At 46.1% G+C, this 21244-nt stretch overlaps 1 protein-coding gene across 1 annotated transcript in view; it reads left to right on the top strand.

Annotated features, from left to right (window-relative positions):
• Positions 1 to 8986, top strand: part of LOC137412875 (uncharacterized) — a 98116-nt gene extending 89130 nt beyond the window's left edge. Inside the window, exon 4 of the mRNA XM_078770409.1 lies at positions 6832 to 8986. Coding sequence (XP_078626535.1) covers positions 6832 to 8399 — 1568 coding nt within the window. The 3' untranslated portion in view covers positions 8400 to 8986. The remainder of the gene's footprint in view (positions 1 to 6831) is intronic.
• Positions 8987 to 21244: the final 12258 nt, after the last annotated feature.

The raw sequence follows: 21244 nt of genomic DNA, 5'->3' as shown, positions 1-21244 counted from the left end.
ACATTCAAGTGTAAGCTGTGCACAGAGGGAGCTGCAGATGGAGGAAATGTTGAGTTGGATCTTGGAGATGGCATGAAGCTGGAAGGTGTGAAAACATTTTGTTACCTTGGAGACATGCTGAATGGAGAAGGTGGATCAGACTCAGCAACGGTTGCTCGAGTGAGATGTGCATGGAAGACGTTTCGGGAACTGAGTGGCGTGCTGACGAGGAGGGGAGTGTCATTGAAGCTGAAGGGAAAGGTGTATGCTGCATGTGTGAGAAGTGTTATGATTTATGGGAGTGAGACATGGGTAATGAACGTAGAGCAGCAACGGAGGCTGGAAAGGGTGAAAATGTGAATGGTTCGGTGGATGTGTGGAGTATCGTTGAGAGAGAGGAGGACAAATGATGAATTGCAAAAGATGATTGGAATAGAGCCTGTGATGGATGCTGTGAAGAGAAACAGTTTGAGATGGTTTGGTCATGTGTTGAGGATGGATGAAAGTGACTGGTTGAAAAGAGTGATGGAAATGAATGTAGAAGGAAGTAGAGGACGGGGAAGACCGAGAAAGACTTGGCTGAAGATGGTCGAAGAAGAAATGCGGGCAAGGGGGTTAACAAGGCGAGATGCAGAAAATAGGGCAAAATGGAGAACATTGTCATGGGGACCGCAAGGCTAACCCCCTCTCTTGCAGGGAAAATGGCCTTAAAATGCCTGTTGTGTTGTTGTTGTATGCAAACCAAGGTGAGCAGCAACTGGTGGGCCTACTTGAGGAGGATATGGAGGAGCTAATGACCCAGGAAGCTGTATATGAATGTGACATTTTCGTAGAAGGACCAGGAGGGGCAGCAGTACAGGTGCCAATAGCGATTGAGGACCCAACCCCCTCTCCCCCTCTCTAAATCTCTCCTTCCTCACCAGCCCCTGCAAAAGGCAGCGCTAATGGCATGGAATAGTGGGCCACCGTTGCCATTGTAGTCAGACGGTGACCAGGTGATGTTGATTCGTCAACGCGTGGCACAGATGACAATGAAAATTGAGGAGGGACAAGGTAAAAGGTATATAAGGTTCAAACAAGACGAGGTATAAACGATGGCATAAGGCATGACATGCATGTGGGGCAGGCAGAGGTAAAGGCTGATATGAAGGCTATGGGCAATGAGATAGCCACAATGCTCGATGGGGAGAGGTGAGTGAGCGTGTGCATGGTGTCCAGAACGAGATGGGGGCAGGTGAGGCTAGAATGATGGAGTAGATAAATTGGATAAAAGAAGAGGTTAATGGACTTAAACAGGGAAAAAGGATTTGCGGAGTGGCATAAAGAACTGAACGAGCGAATGAGAAGAAATACAGGATCTGAGGACAGCTCAGAAGGGCAAGTAAAAAAGAATGTAATATGGGCTATGATGATCTAACACAGAAGATAGAAAAAATCGGATGAACGATTGAGATGAAAGAAAGAATGGAAGACACTAAATTAATCTTAGAAGAAGAACTAAAGGGGTCAAAGCGGGAAATAATGAAGATAAATGAATTTTAAACATCGGGGCAATACCCCTGGCGCTCACCTGGTAGAATATAGAATTTACTGCACTGACTAAAGGTATTTCAAACCAATTTCAATGGTTGCTAGAAGACAGGGCAGCATTTGGAATCATACCAACATGATCATAAGACTAAACAAACAAACGAAAAATACCTATTTTGGGGGGCAACCCCACTCCAACCCCCAACATACCCCATCAGACCACAATTTTTCTAATGCCTTGAACAAACATTGGTACATCAGGGTGATGAGGGTTGTGGTGAAATTTCATGGAAATTGTGTGTGTAGTTTCTCAGACAAAAGCAAATACCTATTTTGGGAGGGTTAAACCTGGACCCACTTTGACCCCTGTAGTCCACCTTAGACTTCGATTTGCTTAGTGCTGTGAACAAACTTCGGTAAATCACGGGTGATGAAGGTTGTGGTCAAGTTTCATCGAAATAGTGTGTATAGTTTCAGAGAAAAAAACAAAATTCCTATTTTAGGGGGTCAAACCTGGATCCACGTTGATCCCGGTAAACCGCCTTAGACCCCGATTTGTTTTATTTTTTTATTTATTTTTTTTATGCCGTGAACAAACTTTAGTCACAACATAACAAATATCATTTGTGCCAAGTTTGGTCACAATCCCTTCAGCGGTTTTGGAGAAGAAGTTGTAAGTGTTTAAGAACGGACCATCGCATAAGCTCCACTGAACTTTGTTCCAGGTGAGTTAAAAATGAAATGGTTAAAGGCAAAGAAGAATGATTAGAGTCAAGCGAGAGGGCAGAGGATGTTAAGGAGGAGATCCGAGAAAGTGTCGAAACAATGTGTAAAGATCGGGATAACACATGGCAGGTGCAGGTGGAGAGGATATGAGCGATCAAAATGGACCATGACGAGGTGGGGCTGTGTGAGCTGGAGGGAATTCATGGTGTGAAAGGGTGTGTGCTGAGCTTGGATGGAATAAATAACCTGGGGTTCATTGGAGTGCCGAGCTTGAGTGCAACGGAGTGTGTGCAGAGAGTGCAGTGCATGCACCGACTCAGACGTGGGTAACCGTTAGCTTGACTGATGGGAGGGCTGAGCCTCCTGAGCTGGAAATATTTTAAATGCCTGGATGTTCTGGTCCTGTGTGCGGGAGATTCAAAAGAACAGGTTTGTAATCCGTACCGGTCCAAGGGAGGTCACATTTCAAGGCACTGCTGGCACTGTGTGTTAACAGTACATGTTGAGCAAAACGCCCGTATGCGGCTGATTGAAAAAAAAATTCCCAAGGAATGGTGTGCGGCTGAGTGTGTACGGCATAAATGGTGCACCCGGCACGAATGGCAAATTCAGCTGCTGAATCTCTGCAGGATGGCACGTATGTAAAGTAGTGTGTAAACTGTCATGGAGTGACCCATGTGTGCGAATAGAGTGATATTGACTGTGGAGTGGATCGTGTGAATAAATGCTGTGTGAGAAATTGTGAGATGGCCGATGTGTGTAAGTTGTGTGCGCTGTTCCGCGACGCAATTTGGGGATGTACCGGATGTACCACGGTGCGAGAGTGTGCGTGGTGAAGGATACGGGGTTGCGCGTTATGTGTGTGAAGTCTGCGGGGGTTCCGCAGCATGAGCAGTGGATGTGGAGAACACGTCGGGGTTCCCCGGAGGAAATCCGCCGAATATCAGTGCGAACATTTAAATTAATGGGCAGGTTACGGATGTACCGCCAAACATTTCCGCAGAGGGAGCTTACACAGGATAGAATATTAAGTGAGTAAGCGGATTAAAAGTGTGTCCACCCTCAGGAGAGCCAGGAAACAATATCTCTCCGTTCTCAAGACCGAACTCTCTTATCTGTCTCCCTCTTCCAAATCCTGGTGGCGTCTGGTCAAATCCGTTTCTGGTGTTTGTTCCCCCTCCATCCCCTCCCTTACCTCAATCGGCTACACAGCTGACTCCGCACGTGAAAAAGCTGAATGCCTCAACTCTGTGTTTGCCTCTAAATCTTGTGTCCCAAACCCATCCCTCTCTGTACCCACCATACCCAGTCGTACCCTGCTGCTCCTGGACTCCGTGTCCTTTCCTCCTGACAAGGTGGAAAAGTTTCTGTCAACCCTCGACTCTGATTCTGCAACTGGACCCGACGGCATCAGCCCACGGGTCCTAAAATCCTGCTCTGCTGCTCTATCTCACCCTCTCTCTGTTCTCTTCACCCTCTCTTTTGCTCAAGGTCAACTGCCATCTGCTTGGAAATCAGCCAACATCACCGCTTTGCACAAAAAAGGTGCAAAAACAGATCCTAGCAACTACAGACCAATCAGCCTTCTCCCAATTATCAGCAAAGTCATGGAATCCATCATTGCTTCTGATATGAAATCTTTCCTCTTCTCCAATGGCTTGATCTCTGATCATCAATTTGGTTTCAGACCAGGTCACTCTACTCTGGACATGCTGCTTCTGCTGTCTCAACAATGGATGGAGGTCCTCAATGCCAAACAGGAAATTAGAGCTGTCTCCCTCGACATATCACGTGCCTTCGACACGGTCTGGCACCCCGCTCTGCTCACCAAACTCTCCTCCTTTGGTATCCATGGAAATCTCCACGCATGGCTGGCGGACTTCCTCTCTAGTCGTCGTCAACGTGTGGCCCTGAATGGGTTTCTCTCATCTCCTCTTCCTGTTCAGGCTGGAGTTCCCCAAGGCAGTGTTCTGGGCCCCGTGCTTTTTCTGGTCTTCATCAATGATCTCTCTGACTCTCTCGAAAATCCTCTCTATCTCTTTGCTGATGACTCCACTCTCTGCCGCTCCATTCCTCTTCCCTCAGATCGGCATTCTGCTGCCTCCTCACTCTCTGAAGACCTGGACAAAATCACAGACTGGTCAAACAAGTGGAACATGTCTTTCAATCCTGACAAATCTCACACTCTTACTATGTCTCTCCGAAAAGATCGACTGGACAACCCTCCCATCTACTTTCTCAACAATCCTCTCCAAGAAGTTCTGTCGCTCAAGATTTTGGGTCTCACTATCTGCCATGATCTTTCTTGGGAAAACCACATTTCCAAGCTGGCCTCCAAAGCCAGTCGCCGACTGGGCATCCTCCGTCGTGCGAAGTCCTTCGTCGGCACACCTGAGCTCCTCACCACATACAAGGCTTTCATCCGCAGCTCAATGGAATACTGTTCTCCCCTATGGGCCGGTGCTCCTGCCTCACACCTAGCTCGGCTTCACGCTGTTGAAACCAAAGCTTTCAGAATTATTGGAATCTCCCGCGATGAAGCTATCTCTGAGGGCCTTTCACTCACTCACCGCAGGCAGGTAGGTGGTCTTTCTGTCTTCTACCGACTCCTCTCCGGCCTTGCACCCCCAGCTCTCTCTGTGCTCTGTCCCCCAAATATTCCTACAGGTCGCACAAGATCTGCCAGCAACCCTCTGATGGTTAAACTGCCGAAATCTCGGCTCTCCGCTCACCTTCACTCTTTCATTCCTCTTTTCTCCCGCCTCTGGAACAAACTCCCTCACTCCCTTCAATCCCACTCCTCCCTCCAGGTCTTTAAAACAGCTGTTCACCACCTTCTCTTATCTTCCCCCATCCAAAACCTTGATCTTTTCTACCCCCGCTAATTCACCCCAGATCCACCTTGTTTGAAATTCCAACTTCTTTCCTGGAAGTCCTGGCAGTGTCCATATGTTTTATACCTCTCCCACTGCCCCCTTCCCACGCCCCCCCCCCCCAAAGCCCTCGCCCTCTCTCAGATCTCTCGATGTCTCCATGTCTCTCGGTCCCTGCTCTCAAATGTTGTGTTTGTGTCCTTCCCCCTCTCTCCCCATCTTGTCTACCGCTCCCTATGTTATATGTTTTATGTGTCGGTTTGTCTTTCTGTGTGATTAATGTTCGCTCTTTCACGAGCCTCGATATTGTATACAAAAAAAAAAAAAAAAAAAAAAAAAAAGCTGGAACGCCAGAGCAATTGCTGCTGTTTGAATGTGTTGGGCACCCAAGGAGAAGCTGCCTACCTGTTTATGCCATGGAAGGATCGCCTGCCGAGATCAATTGTGTTGCCAGGTTTGGTGGGCTCAATCGGTGTCAGTAGTTACTTAACATCCCGTCGGGCCGCGAACCTATCCGCGGCATGGCGACCTGTTGGTTCAGAGGTTTGGGAGAGTCCGAGAAGTCGCACTCGTGACGCACCCCAAACCCCGCGTTTCTCAACAATATTTTCAATCTGTCTGCGTCTTGAGAGTAAAAACAAAATTGAAAATCATTCCAAACAGGAGAATTGCTGTTCTTAATGACATCATAAAAAGACACAAAAAACAGGCACAAATAACTAATGTAACGTGTTGAATAGAGTGATGAAATTGACACTGTGCAACGCCAGTAAATTCCAGAAAATTTATAAAATGAATTTTACAATCTTTATTTTATGTAAATTGATTGAAATACTTGAACACTGTTGAACACAAATCGTCTTCTTGTTACTTCCACTAACCTCCATTTTAGCAGTACTTGGACATGTTAAATAGGGTGATGTGGAAGACTGCTTCAATAGCGCTTAACATCCGAAAGTTTTATTTTTTTACAATATTTAACTTCATTATTGGTTCACCTGGAACGAAGTTGGCGCGTCATCCTGAAGCGGTGGCGCGTCATCCGTCCGTCCATCCGTCCGTCACTCCATGAACACCTCTCCGAAACCGCTGATGGGATTGTGACCAAACTTGGCACAAATTATATTTTTATGCTGTAACTAAAGTTTGTTCACGGCATTAAAAAAAAAAAGTCGGTGTCGAAGGGGTCAACCAGGGATCAAAGTGGGTCCATGTTTGAACCCACAAAATAGATATTTGCTTTCTTCACTGAAACTACACACACGATTTCAATGAAACATTACCACAACCTTTACCAACCGTGCTGTACCAAAGTTTGTTCACGGCACTTATAAAAATCGGGATCTAAGGTAGCCTATGGGGAAGAGGGGACGGGGGGGGTGGGGGGGACCCCCAAAGGTTTCCCCCCAAAATCGTTATTTTTTTGTTTTTTTTAAAGTCTTATGATTCCGTGAGTATGATTGTACATGCTGCCCTGTACATGATTGTACATGTACATCATTACCATGCATCCATTGAAATTGGTTAAAATTGCCATGATACGGTTTAAAATACCTTTAGTCAGTGTAGTATACTGCTTTATTCTACCCGGTGAGCGCCCATGGGTGTTTATATTTATATTTAAATTGAAGTATACATTCCATGACTTAACATGTTCCATTAACTCTCAAGATGGTTCTCAATCCCATTTCCCTGCAAACGACTGATGCTGATTTTTACACAGGTGATGTCCATGCTGTACATGTGGAAGGCAGACAACACAACAACGATTCATCTGTCACAGAAGATTCAAAATGTCAAATGTCATCACGACATCAAGACTCCCTTCCTATAAAATACAAGTGCATGTCTGTGCCTCGCAACACCAAGATTAATATGAAAATAAACAAACACAAAAAGGGTCTAGAAAGACGAATTCGTTATAAGTGTAATGTGTGCAGAATGGATTTTGCTTCAACGAGTGACATCAAAATACACATGACGATCCACACTGGAAAACGCCCCCACAAGTGCTTTGTCTGTGATAAAGGTTTCTTGACAAAAAGCAATTTGTATACACACATGAAGACCCATACAGGAGGGCGACCGCACAAATGCTCGATATGTGATAAAGGTTTCTCTGAAAAAGGCAATTTGAAATTACATATGAGGATCCATACAGGAGAGCGACTTCACAAATGCTCGATATGTGATAAAGGTTGCTATCACAAAGGCAATTTGAAATCACATATGAGGATCCACACAGGAGAGCGACTGCACAAATGCTCGATATGTGATAAAGGTTTCTCTCAAAAAGGCAAATTGAAATTACACATCATGATCCATACAGGAGAGCGGCCGCACAAATGCTCGATATGTGATAAAGGTTTCTCTCAAAAAGGCAAATTGAAATTACACATCATGATCCATACAGGAGAGCGACCGCACAAATGCTCGATATGTGATAAAGGTGTCTCTCAAAAAGGCAATTTGAAATCACATATGAGGATCCACACAGGAGAGCGACCTCACAAATGCTCGATATGTGATAAAGGTTTCTCTCAAAAAGGCAGTTTGAAAAAACATATGAGGATCCATACAGGAGAGCGACCGCACAAATGCTCAATGTGTGATAAAGGTTTCTCTCACAAAGGCAATTTGAAATTACATATGAGGACCCACACAGGAGAGCGACTGCACAAATGCTCGATGTGTGATAAAGGTTTCTCTGAAAAAGGCGATTTGAAAAAACATATGAGGATCCATACAGGAGAGCGACCCCACAAATGCTCGATATGTGATAAAGGTTTCTCTCAAAAAGGCAATTTGAAATTACATATGAGGATCCATACAGGAGAGCGACTTCACAAATGCTCGATATGTGATGAACGTTGCTATCACAAAGGCAATTTGAAATCACATATGAGGATCCACACAGGAGAGCGACTGCACAAATGCTCGATATGTGACAAAGGTTTCTCTCAAAAAGGCAAATTGAAATTACACATCATGATCCATACAGGAGAGCGACCGCACAAATGCTCGATATGTGATAAAGGTTTCTCTCAAAAAGGCAATTTGAAATCACATATGAGGATCCACACAGGAGAGCGACCTCACAAATGCTCGATATGTGATAAAGGTTTCTCTCAAAAAGTCAGTTTGAAAAAACATATGAGGATCCATACAGGAGAGCGACCGCACAAATGCTCGATATGTGATAAAGGTTTCTCTGAAAAAGTCCATTTGAAATCACATATGAGGATCCATGCAGGAGAGCTGAAATCTGAAATACCAGGATATGAAAAATGAGGTTAAGAGCATTTCGAAATCGAAGAAATCTGAAGTTACACCAATGAAAGTTGGAGCAACAGGAAAGCCGGATGATCAGGAAAACCCTAACAGTACTTAAAAAGCATTCCAGGGAATACCACGACAAACAAACGACAGTGGAGGTTGTCAGAGGTTCAGTGAGAAATCTAAAATGAGCCCTTGGAACAAAGTTATGAGAATGAAGTTTCACCAACTGGTTCATGAATAATGATCCTTTTCTGAAAAAGGAGGTGGAGATTTTGAGTTCCTGAGAACTTCCTTTTGGGGGGGGGGGGGGGGTTCTCTCTTTTGATTATGAAGATTATTTAGTTTTGTTTTCTATCTGGTTCAGTTGTTTTTCTAATCCCTTTTTGGTTATGCTCAGATGGCATCTTTCCATGGCAGCTTGAACATCAACTTTTACTCCATCTTTGCTGTCGTCCATGTTTCATTGCCACGTGTGATATTGGGAGAACGCCCTTGTTGTAAAATTGTTTATCAGAAGAAGACTCCTGCCTTTGTTTTTCATGAAACTTGAATGTGTGAAGGGTTTCTCAATAAAAAGAGGTCCTAAAAGCACAAATGCACTGTCTGTGTTATTGTGAATACTAGCGTGACTCAGCGTGTCCGAGCGCCTCACCACATGTTGTTTCAGAGGGAAAAGCATCTTTGCCCATTTCGGTGTCTTTTGGGTCTTTTGGGTACACTGGGTCTTTAAGGGTATTTGGGTCTTCAGGGGCTTTTGGGTCTTCAGGGTCTTTTTGGGGTCTTCAGGGGCTTTTGGGTTTTCAGGGTCTTTCGGGTCTTTCAGGTGTTTTGGGTCTTCGGGGTGTTTTGGGTCTTCGGGGTGTTTTGGGTCTTCAGGGTATTTTGGGTCTTTGGTTCTTCAGTGTTTTGGGTATTTGGGGTGTTTTGGGTATATAGGGTGTTTTGGGTCTACAGGGTGTTTTGGGTCTTCAGGGTGTTTTGGGTCTTCGATGTCTTTTGGGTATTTGGGGTCTTCGGTGTCTTCAGGGGCTTTTGGGTCTTATTGAATAAGAGATGTCGAGAGATGTTTAAGATTGAAAGACATCGACTTCAATTTTGTTTGAGAGATTTATTCAATTACTGCGGAGAAAACCCGACTTGATACAGAACTAATTTACATTTACACAAAAACACAGCATCACAATGGTTAAGTAAAGTTCTCTGAAAATCTCTCGCAGAGTTCCATTTTATAAGCACAAATCCTTTGATGTTTCCAGGGAGAAGCCTTAGGTCATGAAGAGATTACAAGAGGTCAGACTCGCTGGCGTGTCTTCAAGCTGTTTCTCATCAATGAAGCCACCAGAATGTTTGAAGGACCTGCTTTGGGAGGATGGAGTTGAAGAGGTCACTTGCTTAGAGCCAAAGACAACGGCCTCTGAGTGGGATATCCATCTGGTTTCAATCTCAGCCCCAAGCCCCATTGATAAAGCGAGGTCGGGACATAGAAGAGCATGTGGAACTTATCTCAGATAATGAGTTCTGGTTTTGAGGTAAGAGCTGGTATGTGCAATAGGTCGTAGATCGCCACACAAGCTCCTCTCCCAAGCCATCCAGATTAGTAAACATGAGCTCCACTCTCCATCTCGCTTCCAGCACAAAGAACACCCATGTTCCAAAATATCAAATGCAGTTTCTTTGGCATTGCATATTTCTGAAGAGTATAGCTCCTTTATAATTGTAATATCAGTGTGGTGAGTGTGACTAGAGTGAGTGAAAGGTTGATGATGGTGAAAATGATGATTGGAAAGCTCTTGGTGAACATCATCTCAGGATATGCTCCACAGGTTGGTCAGAGCGATGAAGAGAAGGACAAGTTCTGGTGTGCTATAGAGAAGCTGATGGAAAACGTGAAAGATGAGGAAGTTGTTGTGGTAGGAGGAGACCTAAATGGACATGTGGGAAGGAGTATGGATGGTTTTGAGGGAGTTCATGGGGGTTATGGATATGTTGTGAGAAATCTAGAAGGTGAAAGGATTTTGGAGTTTGCTGATGGAGCTGATTTTTTGATTTGTAATACTCAGTTCCAGAAAGAGGATAATAAGCTTGTTACATACACGTAAGGTGGGTCGACGACAAACGTTGACTACCTGCTGGTGCGTAGGCGAGATAGGGGGCACCTCCCGGACACAAAGGTGATCCCGGGGGAGGAGGCTGTTTCACAGCACCACTTGGTTGTCTGCGACATAAGGGTGTAAGGTGCGAGGAGAGCTCGGCGGGTGAAGTACCAACCGAGAATGAAGGTGTGGAGGTTGAAAGAGGTGACAGTGAGGGAGGCATTAAAAGAGAGGCTGAGTAGGGTAGAGGATGATGTGGTTGAGCTTGAAAGTGGTTGGATGTCAATGAAAGATAGTCTGTTGGGAGCGGTTGGTGAGGTATGTGGATGGACAAAAGGACCACCGAGGAACTCGGAAACATGGTGGTGGGATGATGAAGTTGGAAAGAAGATTGATGAGAAGAGGAAGAAGTTCAAGGAGTGGCAGAAGGCGAAGGGTACGGGGGCAGAAAAGGCAGAGCATGAAAGTTAGAAGGCTGCAAAGAAAGAGGTAGCAAAGGCACAGGAGGCATATAGGAAAATGTTCGGAGAACGCTTGGATTTGGAAGAGGGTCAGAGAGCGGTATTCAGGATTGCAAAGCAGATAGCGAAAGAGAGGTGTGATGTGATGGGGGTGAGTTGCTTGAAGGATGAAGTGGGACAAATCGTTGTGGACCCAGATGAAATTAAAGGAAGATGGAAAAGATATATGGAAATGCTGTTGAATACAGAGAATGAATGGGATGGCAACATAGAGAGTAACCCAGTTTTAGGACCGGCAGAGAAGATAACCGAGAAGGAAGTTGAGGAAGCGATAAAAGCAATGAAGAGTAGAAAAGCAGGAGGGCCGACGGGAGTTGTGGGAGATATGTTGAAGGCAGCGGGAAATTGGGGTGTGAAGAGAATGACAGAGATCTGCAATCTGGTGGTGAAAGAAGGCCGCATTCCAGTGGATTGGGAACTAAGTACCCTCGTCCCTCTATACAAGGGGAAAGGTGACCCTCTGGACTGTGGCTCGTATCGAGCGATAAAGTTATTGGAGCATGGAATGAAGGTATTGGAAAGGGTGTTGGAGAGGAGGATAAGGAAGAAAGTGAAGATTGACGAAATGCAGTTTGGATTTATGCCAGGAAGAGGAACGATAGACACGCTTTTTATTGTGAGGCAGTTGCAGGAGAAGTATATGGAGAAGAGGAAGAAGTTGTTTCTTGGGTTTGTTGATCTGGAGAAAGCATTCGATAGGGTACCACATGAAGTAGTGACATGGGCATTGAGGAAGTTAGGAGTGGAGGAATGGTTGATCAGAGTAGTGATGGCAATGTACAAAAGAGCGCGCACAGCTGCAAGGACGAAGGACGGGAACAGTGGTGAGTTTGAAGTGAAGGTGGGAGTGCATCAGGGGTCGGTACTAAGTCCACTACTATTTGTAGCTGTGATGGAGGTGCTGGCTCAGAACGTAAAGGAGGGTTTACCGTGGGAGTTGTTGTATGCAGATGATCTGGTGGTGATTGCAGAAAGTATGGATGGACTGAAGGAGAAGATGAACAAGTGGAAGGAATGTATGGAGACAAAAGGTCTGAAGGTGAATATCGGAAAAACGAAGGTGATAGCAAGTGGTAAAGCATGTGGTGAGGTGGAAAGAACTGGGAAGTGGCCGTGTGCTGTGTGCAGGTAGGGTGTCGGAGTGAATTCCATTCAATGTACAATGTGCGCTGAGTGGGTTCATCAAAAATGTAGTGGTGTGAGAGGGTCATTAACCAGTGTGGCAGCTACATTCAAGTGTAAGGTGTGCACATAGGGAGCTGCAGATGGAGGAAATGTTGAGTTGGATCTTGGAGATGGCATGAAGCTGGAAGGTGTGAAAACATTTTTTTATCTTGGAGACATGCTGAATGGAGAAGGTGGATCAGACTCGGCAACGGTTGCTCGAGTGAGATGTGCATGGAAGAAGTTTCGGGAACTGAGTGGCGTGCTGACGAGGAGGGGAGTGTCATTGAGGCTGAAGGGAAAGGTGTGTGCTGCATGTGTGAGAAGTGTTATGATTTATGGGAGTGAGATATGGGTAGTGAACGTAGAGCAGCAACGAAGGCTGGAAAGGGTGGAAATGCGAATGGTTCGGTGGATGTGCGGAGTATCGTTGAGAGAGAGGAAGACAAATGATGAATTGCGAAAGATGATGGGAATAGAGCCTGTGATGGATGCTGTGAAGAGAAACAGGTTGAGATGGTTTGGTCATGTGTTGAGGAAGGATGAAAGTGACTGGTTGAAAAGAGTGATGGAAATGAATGTAGAAGGAAGTAGAGGACGGGGAAGACCGAGAAAGACTTGGCTAAAGATGGTCGAAGAAGAAATGCGGGCAAGTGGGTTAACAAGGGGAGATGCAGAAAATAGGGCAAGATGGAGAACATTGTCATGGGGACCGCAAGGCTAACCCCCACTCTTGCAGGGAAAATGGCCTTAAAATGCCTGTTGTTGTTGTTGTTGTTGTTGTTGTTGTTGTGTAATTGTAATGTCCTGCTAATGTCAGAGTTTAGAACAGAGCAATTCAGCTGAGTTATCAATTTCCATTCAGAAGTCTAAACAGACTTCGACAGTCTAAAGAATCTTTTGCTTCCTCTGGGCCTTTAAGTGTCTTTGGGGTCTTCAGGGTGTTTTTTGTTTTTGTTTTTTTTGTATACAAGATCGAGGCTCGTGAAAGAGCTAACATTAATCACACAGAAAGACAAACCGACACATAAAACACATAACATGGGGAGCGGAAGACAAGATGGGGAGAGAGGGGGAAGGACACAAACATAACATTTGAGAGCAGGGACATCAAGAGATCTGTGGGAGGGAGAGGGCTTTGGGGGGTTGGGGGGGAGGCATGGGAAGAGGGGGAGGGTGGGAGAGGTATAAAACATATGGACACTGCCAGGACTTCCAGGAAAGAAGATGGAATTTCAAACAAGGTGGATCTGGGGTGAATTAGCGGGGGTAGAAAAGATCAAGGTTTTGGATTGGGGAAGATAACAGATGGTGGTGAACAGCTGTTTTAAAGACCTGGAGGGAGGAGTGGGATTGAAGCGAGTGTGGCAGTTTGTTCCAGAGGTGGGAGAAAAGAGGAATGAAACAGTGAAGGTGAGCAGAGAGCCGACATTTCGGCAGTTTAACCATCAGAGGGTTGCTGGCAGATCTTGTGCGACCTGAAGGAATATTTGGGGGACAAAGCACAGAGAGAGCTGGGGGAGCAAGGCCAGAGAGGAGTCGGTAGAAGACAGAAAGACCACCTACCTGCCTGCAGTGAGTGAGTGAAAGGCCCTCGGAGATAGCTTCATCACGGGAGATTCCAATGATTTTGAAAGCTTTGGTTTCAACAGCATGAAGCCGAGCTTGGTGTGAGGCAAGAGCACCGGCCCATAGAGGAGAACAGTATTCCATTGAGCTGCGGATGAAAGCCTTGTATGTGGTGAGGAGCTCAGGTGTGCCTAGGAAGGACTTCACACGACGGAGGATGCCCAGTCGGCGACTGGCTTTGGAGGCCAGCTTGGAAAAGTGGTTTTCCCAAGAAAGATCATGGCAGATAGTGAGACACAAAAGCTTGAGCGACAGAACTTCTTGGAGAGGATTGTTAAGAAAGTAGATGGGAGAGTTGTCCAGTCGATCTTTTGGGAGAGACGTAGTAAGAGTGTGAGATTTGTCAGGATTGAAAGACATGTTCCACTTGTTTGACCAGTCTGTGATTTTGTCCAGATCTTCAGAGAGTGAGGAGGCTGCAGACTGCCGATCTGAGGGAAGAGGAATGGAGCGGCAGAGAGTGGAATCATCAGCAAAGAGATAGAGAGGATTTTCCAGAGAGTCAGAGAGATCATTGATAAAGACCAGAAAAAGCACAGGGCCCAGAACACTGCCTTGGGGAACTCCAGCCTGAACAGGAAGGGGAGTTCATAGAAATCCATTCAGCGCCACACGTTGACTGTGACTGGAAAGGGAGTCCGCAAGCCATGCATGGAGATTTCCATGGATACCATAGGAGGAGAGTTTGGTGAGCAGACCTGGGTGCCAGACCGTATCGAAGGCCCGTGATATATCAAAGGAGACAGCTCTGATTTCCTGTTTGGCATTTAGAACCTCCATCCATTGTTGAGACAGCAGAAGCAGCATGTCCAGAGTAGAATGACCTGGTCTGAATCCAAATTGATGATCAGAGATCAAGCCATTGGAGAGGAGGAAGGATTTGATATCTGAAGCAATGATGGATTCCATGACTTTGCTGATAATTGGGAGCAGGCTGATTGGTCTGTCGTTGCAAGGATCTGTTCTTGCACCTTTTTTGTGTAAAGCGGTAATGTTTGCTGATTTCCAGGATGCTGGCAGATGACCTTGAGCAAAAGAGAGGGTAAACAACATAGAGAGGGTGCTATAGAGCGGCAGAGGAGGATTTTAGGACCCGTGGGCTGATGCCGTCTTGTCCAGTTGCAGAATCAGAGTCAGGGTTTGACAAAGGCTCCTCCACCTTGTCAGGAGAAAAGGACACAGAGTCCAGGGGCAATTGGGTTCGACTGGGTCAGGTGGGAACAGAGATAGATGGGTTTGGGACACAAGATTTTGAGGCAAACACAGAGTTGAGGCATTCTGCTTTGTCACGTGCGGTGTCAACTGTGTAGCCATTTGAGGTAAGGGAGGGGATGGAGGGGGAACAAACACCAGAAATGGATTTGACCAGATGCCACCAGGATTTGGAGGAAGGAGACAGGTTTGAGAGTTCATTCTTGAGTGTGGAGAGATAGTGCTTCCTGGCACTCCTGAGGGTAGACACACACTTGTTCCGAGCTTGGTGGAAGGAACTGAGATTACCTTCAGTTGGATTAGCCTTCCAAGAGGCAAAGGCAAGTTGTTTCAGGGCAACTGCCTCACCCCAAGATTCAGTGTACCATGGACGGGAGGAAGGGTAAGACAACTGAAGACGAGATGGGATAAATCTGTGCATGAGAGATAGCAGTTTGCTTTGGAAGAATTCCCAGGAAGAATTGATGTCAGAGGCAGTGGAGATGGGAAACCAGTCCAGATGATTGATGGCTGCTTGAAGACCATGCCAGTTGGCCTGTGTGAAATACCAGACTCGTCGACGCTGAGGAGGCTCTCTGAGAATGGCCAGAGAGATGTCCACTTTAACAAGCACATGATCAGAAGAACCGATTGGAGCAGAAGAAGAGCAGCAGACATTAGCAGGGAAGTTTGTCATAACCAAGTCTAGAAGAGAAGATGCTCCATTGACTGAGATCCGGGTCGGGAAATTGACAGATTGTGTCAATCCCAGTGAGTCGCAGAAGTCCTTTGCTGAGGTGCCATGGCTGGTGAGAGATGAACCCACACCCAGCCAGCTGGCATGATGACAGTTGAAGTCGCCACATATGAGGAAGAGAGAGTTGGGATGAGTGGATAGAAGTTGGTCCATGTTGTCAGACAGTGAAATGTAAATGGAGTCATCACTGTTTGGAGGACGGTACAGAACACATATGAACAAAAGGTGGGAGCGGAGAGGAAGCCGTAGCCAAAGGTACTCCTTGGGGTGAGGTGGAGAGAGGGCAGTGCAAGGAGAGTGAGGAAGAGAGTTTTTGATAAAGACAGCCACCCCACCACCAGGACGAGGCTCAGGTCTATCATACCGGAGGAGGGAGTAACCCGGGAGAGATATTAAGGAATCAGAGACATCTTGAAAGAGGAAAGTTTCTGTTAAGCAGATCAAGTCTGGATTGACAGAAGCAACCTGTATGGAGAGATCAGTCAGGTTTGAGCGAAGGCCCCGGATGTTTGAGGTCCATCCTGTTGATGAAGAGAGACGGGGGAGCATCGGGTGTAGGACAGGGGAGGGGAGGGGTAGGGTCAGATGAAGGATGGGAGGGGGAGGTAGGGAGAGCAGTTGATGGTGTGTCAGAGATTACAGAAGAGTTACAAGAAAAGGAAGGATGAGGAGAACGAAAGGTTTGATGGTGAAGGGATGAGGCACAATGAGGGGTTGCTTGAGGAGGGGCAGAGGAAAGTAGAAGGTTGGGGGATGTGGAGGTATGAGATAGAAGGGAGACGAAGTGGGGAGGAGACAGCTTTGAGGTGGAGGAGGGAGGGGGGAGAATTGGAGAGGGATGGTAGAGGGTGAGATTTGAAGGGGAGGGGTTGGGGGGGGAGATTTGAAGGGGAGTGGCAAGAGGGGACTTTAGAAAGTGGATGATTAATGAAAGACGAACATTGATAACAAATTGGGTTTATTGTGATTTTCAAGTTAGCAATCCGATTAAGAACGATGGAGGAGGGATGGAATGAATGTGAATTTAGAACATGTAGTGAGGGAGATGTATGAGATTGAATTTTTTTTTTTTAAATTGGAATGAGTTGGAGAGGAAATTGAAAAAAGCCTTTTAAATAGGAAGAAAAACAGCGTGTTGTAATATACCACTGAATAAAACTCTGAAGGGGAAAGTGTAAACATATTAAATAATATTTAAACAGAACTGTGAACAATCTTATATGCACAAAATGCCAACGGGGGGAGGGCCGAGAGGGACCACGAGTCACGTGAACAGGGCAAAAGGTGGATGGCAAGGAGATAATGGGGGCGGGGCGAACAGCACACCTGGACAGAAGTACAGGATGAGACAATAGCACACGTGGAGAAAGGAAAATAAATGTTTTAGGTTTTTTTTTGTTTTTTTTTTGGTTTGGGGTCTTTTGGATCCTCTGGGCCTTCAAGGGCATTTTGGGTCTTTCGTTTTTTTTTTGTTTTTTTTTGTATGCAAGACCGAGGCTCGTTTAAGAGCTAGCACATCAAACATAAATCAGCACATAAAACACAAATAACATTAACGGACACGTAAAATAATAAAGGGAGGGGGAGACAAGATGCGGAGAGAGAGGGAAGCACACAAGCACAACAGTAGAGAACAGGGACATCGGGAGATCTATTCGAAGGGGGCGGGCTTGGGGAGTGGAGGGGGAGGAAAGGGGTACACGGTACAAAACAAATTGACACTACAAGGAATTTCAGGAATGACGTCGGGAATTGAAAGATGTGGATTTGGTGTGTATTAACATTGGTAGAAAAGATCATGGTTTTGGATGGGGGAAGATAAGAGATGTTGGTGAACAGCTGTTTTAAAGACCTGGAGGGAGGAGTGGGGTTGAAGAGAGTGAGGGAGTTTGTTCCAGAGGCAGGAAAAAAGAGGAATGAAAGAGTGAAGGTGAGCAAAGAGTCTTGATTTTGGCAGTTTCACCAGAAGAGCTTTGCTGGCAGTTCTTGTGCATCCTGCAGGAATATTTGGGGAACAGAACACAGACAGAGCTGGGGGAGCTAAGCCAGAGAGGCATCTGTAGAAGACAGAAAGACCACCAACCTGCCTGCAGTGAGAGAGTGAAACGCCCTCAGAATCAGCTTCATTGCGGGAGATACCAATCATCCTGAAAGCTTTCGTTTCTACAGCGTGAAGCCGAGCTAGGTGTGAGGCAGGAGCACTAGGCCAGAGTGGAGAGCAGTATTCCATTGAGCTACAGATGAAAGCCATGTATGTGGTGTGGAGCTCAGGTGTGCCAAGAAAGGACTTTGCACGATGGAGGATGCCCAGTCAGCGACTGGCTTTGGAGACCAGCTTGGAAATGCGGTTTTACCAGGAAGGATCATGGCAGATAGTGAGACCCAAAAGCTTGAGTGACAGAACTTCTTGGAGAGGATTGTCGAGAAAGTAGATGGGAGGGTTTTCCAGACGGTCTTTACGGAGAGACATAGTAAGAGTGTGAGATTTGTCAGGATTGAAATACATGTTCCACTTGTTTGACCAGTTAGTGATTTTGTTCAGGTCTGCATAGAGTGAAGAGGCTGCTGCCTGCCGATATGAGGGTTGAGATATGGAGCGGCAGAGAGTGGAGTCATCAGCAAAGAGTTAGAGAGGATTTTCCAGAGAGTCGGAAGATCATTGATGAATACCAAAAAAAGGTACAGGGCCCAGAACACTGCCTTGAGGATCTCCAGCCTGAACAGGAAGGGGAGTTCAGAGAAATCCATTCAAGTCCACACTTTGACTGCGACTGGAAAGGGAGTCCGCAAGCCATGCGTGGAGATTTCCATGGATACCATAGAAGGAGAGTTTGGTGAGCATAGTGGGGTGCCAGACAGTTTTGAAGGCACGTGAGATGTCAAGGGAGACAGCTCTAATTTCCTGTTTGACATTGTGGACCTCCATCCATTGTTGAGACGGCAGTAGCAGCATGTCCAGAGTAGAGTGACCTGGTCTGAAACCAAATTGATGATCAGAGATCAAGCCATTGGAGAAGAGGAAGGATGGATTCCATGACCTTGCTGATAATTGGGAACAAGCTGATTGGTCTGTAGTTGCAAGGATCTGTTTTTGCACCTTTTTGTGTAAAGTGGTAATGTTGGCTGATTTCCAAGCTGATGGCAGATGAGCTTGAGCAAAAGAGAGGGTGAAGATAACAGAGAGAGGGTGTGAAACAGTTGCAGAGCTGGATTTTAGGACATGTGGGCTGATGCCATCTGGTCCATTTGTCGAATCAGTGTGGAGGATTGACAGAAACTTCTCAACCTTGTCGGGAGAAAAGGACACAGATTCCAGGAGGAGCTGGGTATTGTGGGTACAGAGAGAGACGGGTTTGGGACACAATATTTTGGGGGCAAACTCAGAGTTGAGGCATTCAGCTTTTTCATGTGCGGATTCAGCTGTGTAGCCGTTTGAGGTAAGGGATGGGAAGGAGGGGGAACAAACACCAGATACAGATTTGACAAGACGCCACGAGGATTTGGAAGAGGGAGACAGGTTTGAGAGTTCAGTCTTGAGACGACAACAACAACAACAGGCATTTTAAGGCCATTTTCCCTGCCAGAGTGGGGGTTAGTTTTGCGGGCCCCATGACAATCTTCTCCATTTTGCACTATTTTCTACATCTTCCCTTGTTAACCCCCTTGCCTGTGTGGAAGTGTAAAATTTATCTATGAAGCAAGTAATTTCTATGAGCTACAACCTGTAAAAATCGTGTTTGGGTTCCGCACACCTCGCGACCAATTTTTGTGGTGATTAATTATCGCTGGTGCTCTGACCAAATTTGTTTGCTCGAGAAAGTAAAGCTCGAGGATGATGTGGTTGAGCTTGAAAGTGGTTGGATGTCAATGAAAGTTAGTCTGTTGGGAGCCATTGGTGAGGTATGTGGATGGACAAAAGGACCACCGAGGCACTCGGAAACATGGTGGTGGGATGATGAAGTTGGAAAGAGGATTGACGAGAAGAGGAATAAGTTCAAGGAGTGGCAGAAGGCGAAGGGTACGGGAGCAGAAACAGCAGAGCATGAACGTTATCAGGCAGCCAAGAAGGCTGCAAAGAAAGAGGTAGCAAAGGCGCAGGAGGCATGTCGGAAAATGTTTGGAGAACGCTTGGATTCGGAAGAGGGTCAGAGAGCAGTATTCAGGATTGCAAAGCAGATAGCGAAAGAGAGGTGTGAAGTGATGGGGGTGAGTTGCTTGAAGGATGAAGTGGGACAAATCGTTGTGGATCCAGATGGAATTAAAGGAAGATAGAAAAGGTATATGGAAATGCTGTTGAATACAGAGAATGAATGGGATGGCAACATAGAGAGTCACACAGTTTTAGGACTGGCAGAGAAGATAACTGAGAAGGAAGTTGAGGAAGCGATAAAAGCAATGAAGAGTAGAAAAGCGGGAGGGCCGACGGGAGTTGTGGGAGATATGTTGAAGGCAGCAGGAAGTTGGGGTGTGAAGAGAATGACAGAGATCTGTAATCTGGTGGTGAAAGAAGGCCGCATTTCAGTGGATTGGGAACTGAGTACCCTCGTCCCTCTGTACAAGGGGAAAGGTGACCCTCTGGAGTGTGGCTCGTACCGAGCGATAAAGTTATTGGAGCATGGAATGAAGGTATTGGAAAGGGTGTTGGAGAGGAGGATAAGGAAGAAAGTGAAGATTGATGAAATGCAGTTTGGATTTATGCCAGGAAAAGGAATGACAGACACGCTTTTTATTGTGAGGCAGTTGCAGGAGAAGTACATGGAGAAGAGGAAGAAGTTGTTTCTTGGGTTTGTTGATCTGGAGAAAGCATTCGATAGGGTTCCACGCAAAGTATTGACATGGGCATTGAGGAAGTTAGGAGTGGAGGAATGGTTGATCAGAGTAGTGATGGCAATGTACAAAAGAGCGCGCACAGCTGTAAGGACGAAGGATGGGAACAGTGGTGAGTTTGAGGTGAAGGTGGGAGTGTATCAGTGGTCGGTACTAAGTTCACTACTATTTGTAGCTGTGATGGAGGTGCTGGCTCAGAACGTAAAGGAGGGTTTACCGTGGGAGTTGAATGCAGATGATCTGGTGTTGATTGCGGAAAGTATGGATGGACTGAAGGAAAAGATGAACAAGTGGAAGGAATGTATGGAGACAAAAGGTCTGAAGGTGAACATTGGAAAGACTAAGGTGATGTGAAGTGGTAAAGCATGTGGTGAGGTGGAAAGAACTGGGAAGTGGCACTGTGCTGTGTGCAGGAAGGGAGTCGGAGTGAACTCCATTCAATGTACAATGTGCGCTGAGTGGGTTCATCAAAAATGTAGTGGTCTGAGAGGGTCATTAACCAGTGTGGCAGCTACATTCAAATGTAAGGTGTGCACAGAGGGAGCTGCAGATGGAGGAAATGTTGAGTTAGATCTTGGAGAAGGCGTGAAGCTGGAAGGTGTGAAAACATTTTGTTACCGAGGAGACATGCTGAATGGAGATGGTGGATCAGACTCGGCAACGGTTGCCAGAGTG

This window comes from Myxine glutinosa, chromosome 1 (assembly GCF_964187855.1).
Source record: "Myxine glutinosa chromosome 1, kmMyxGlut1.1, whole genome shotgun sequence".
Taxonomy (NCBI): Eukaryota; Metazoa; Chordata; class Myxini; order Myxiniformes; family Myxinidae; genus Myxine; species Myxine glutinosa.
This window is presented reverse-complemented; position numbering and strand designations above follow the sequence as displayed.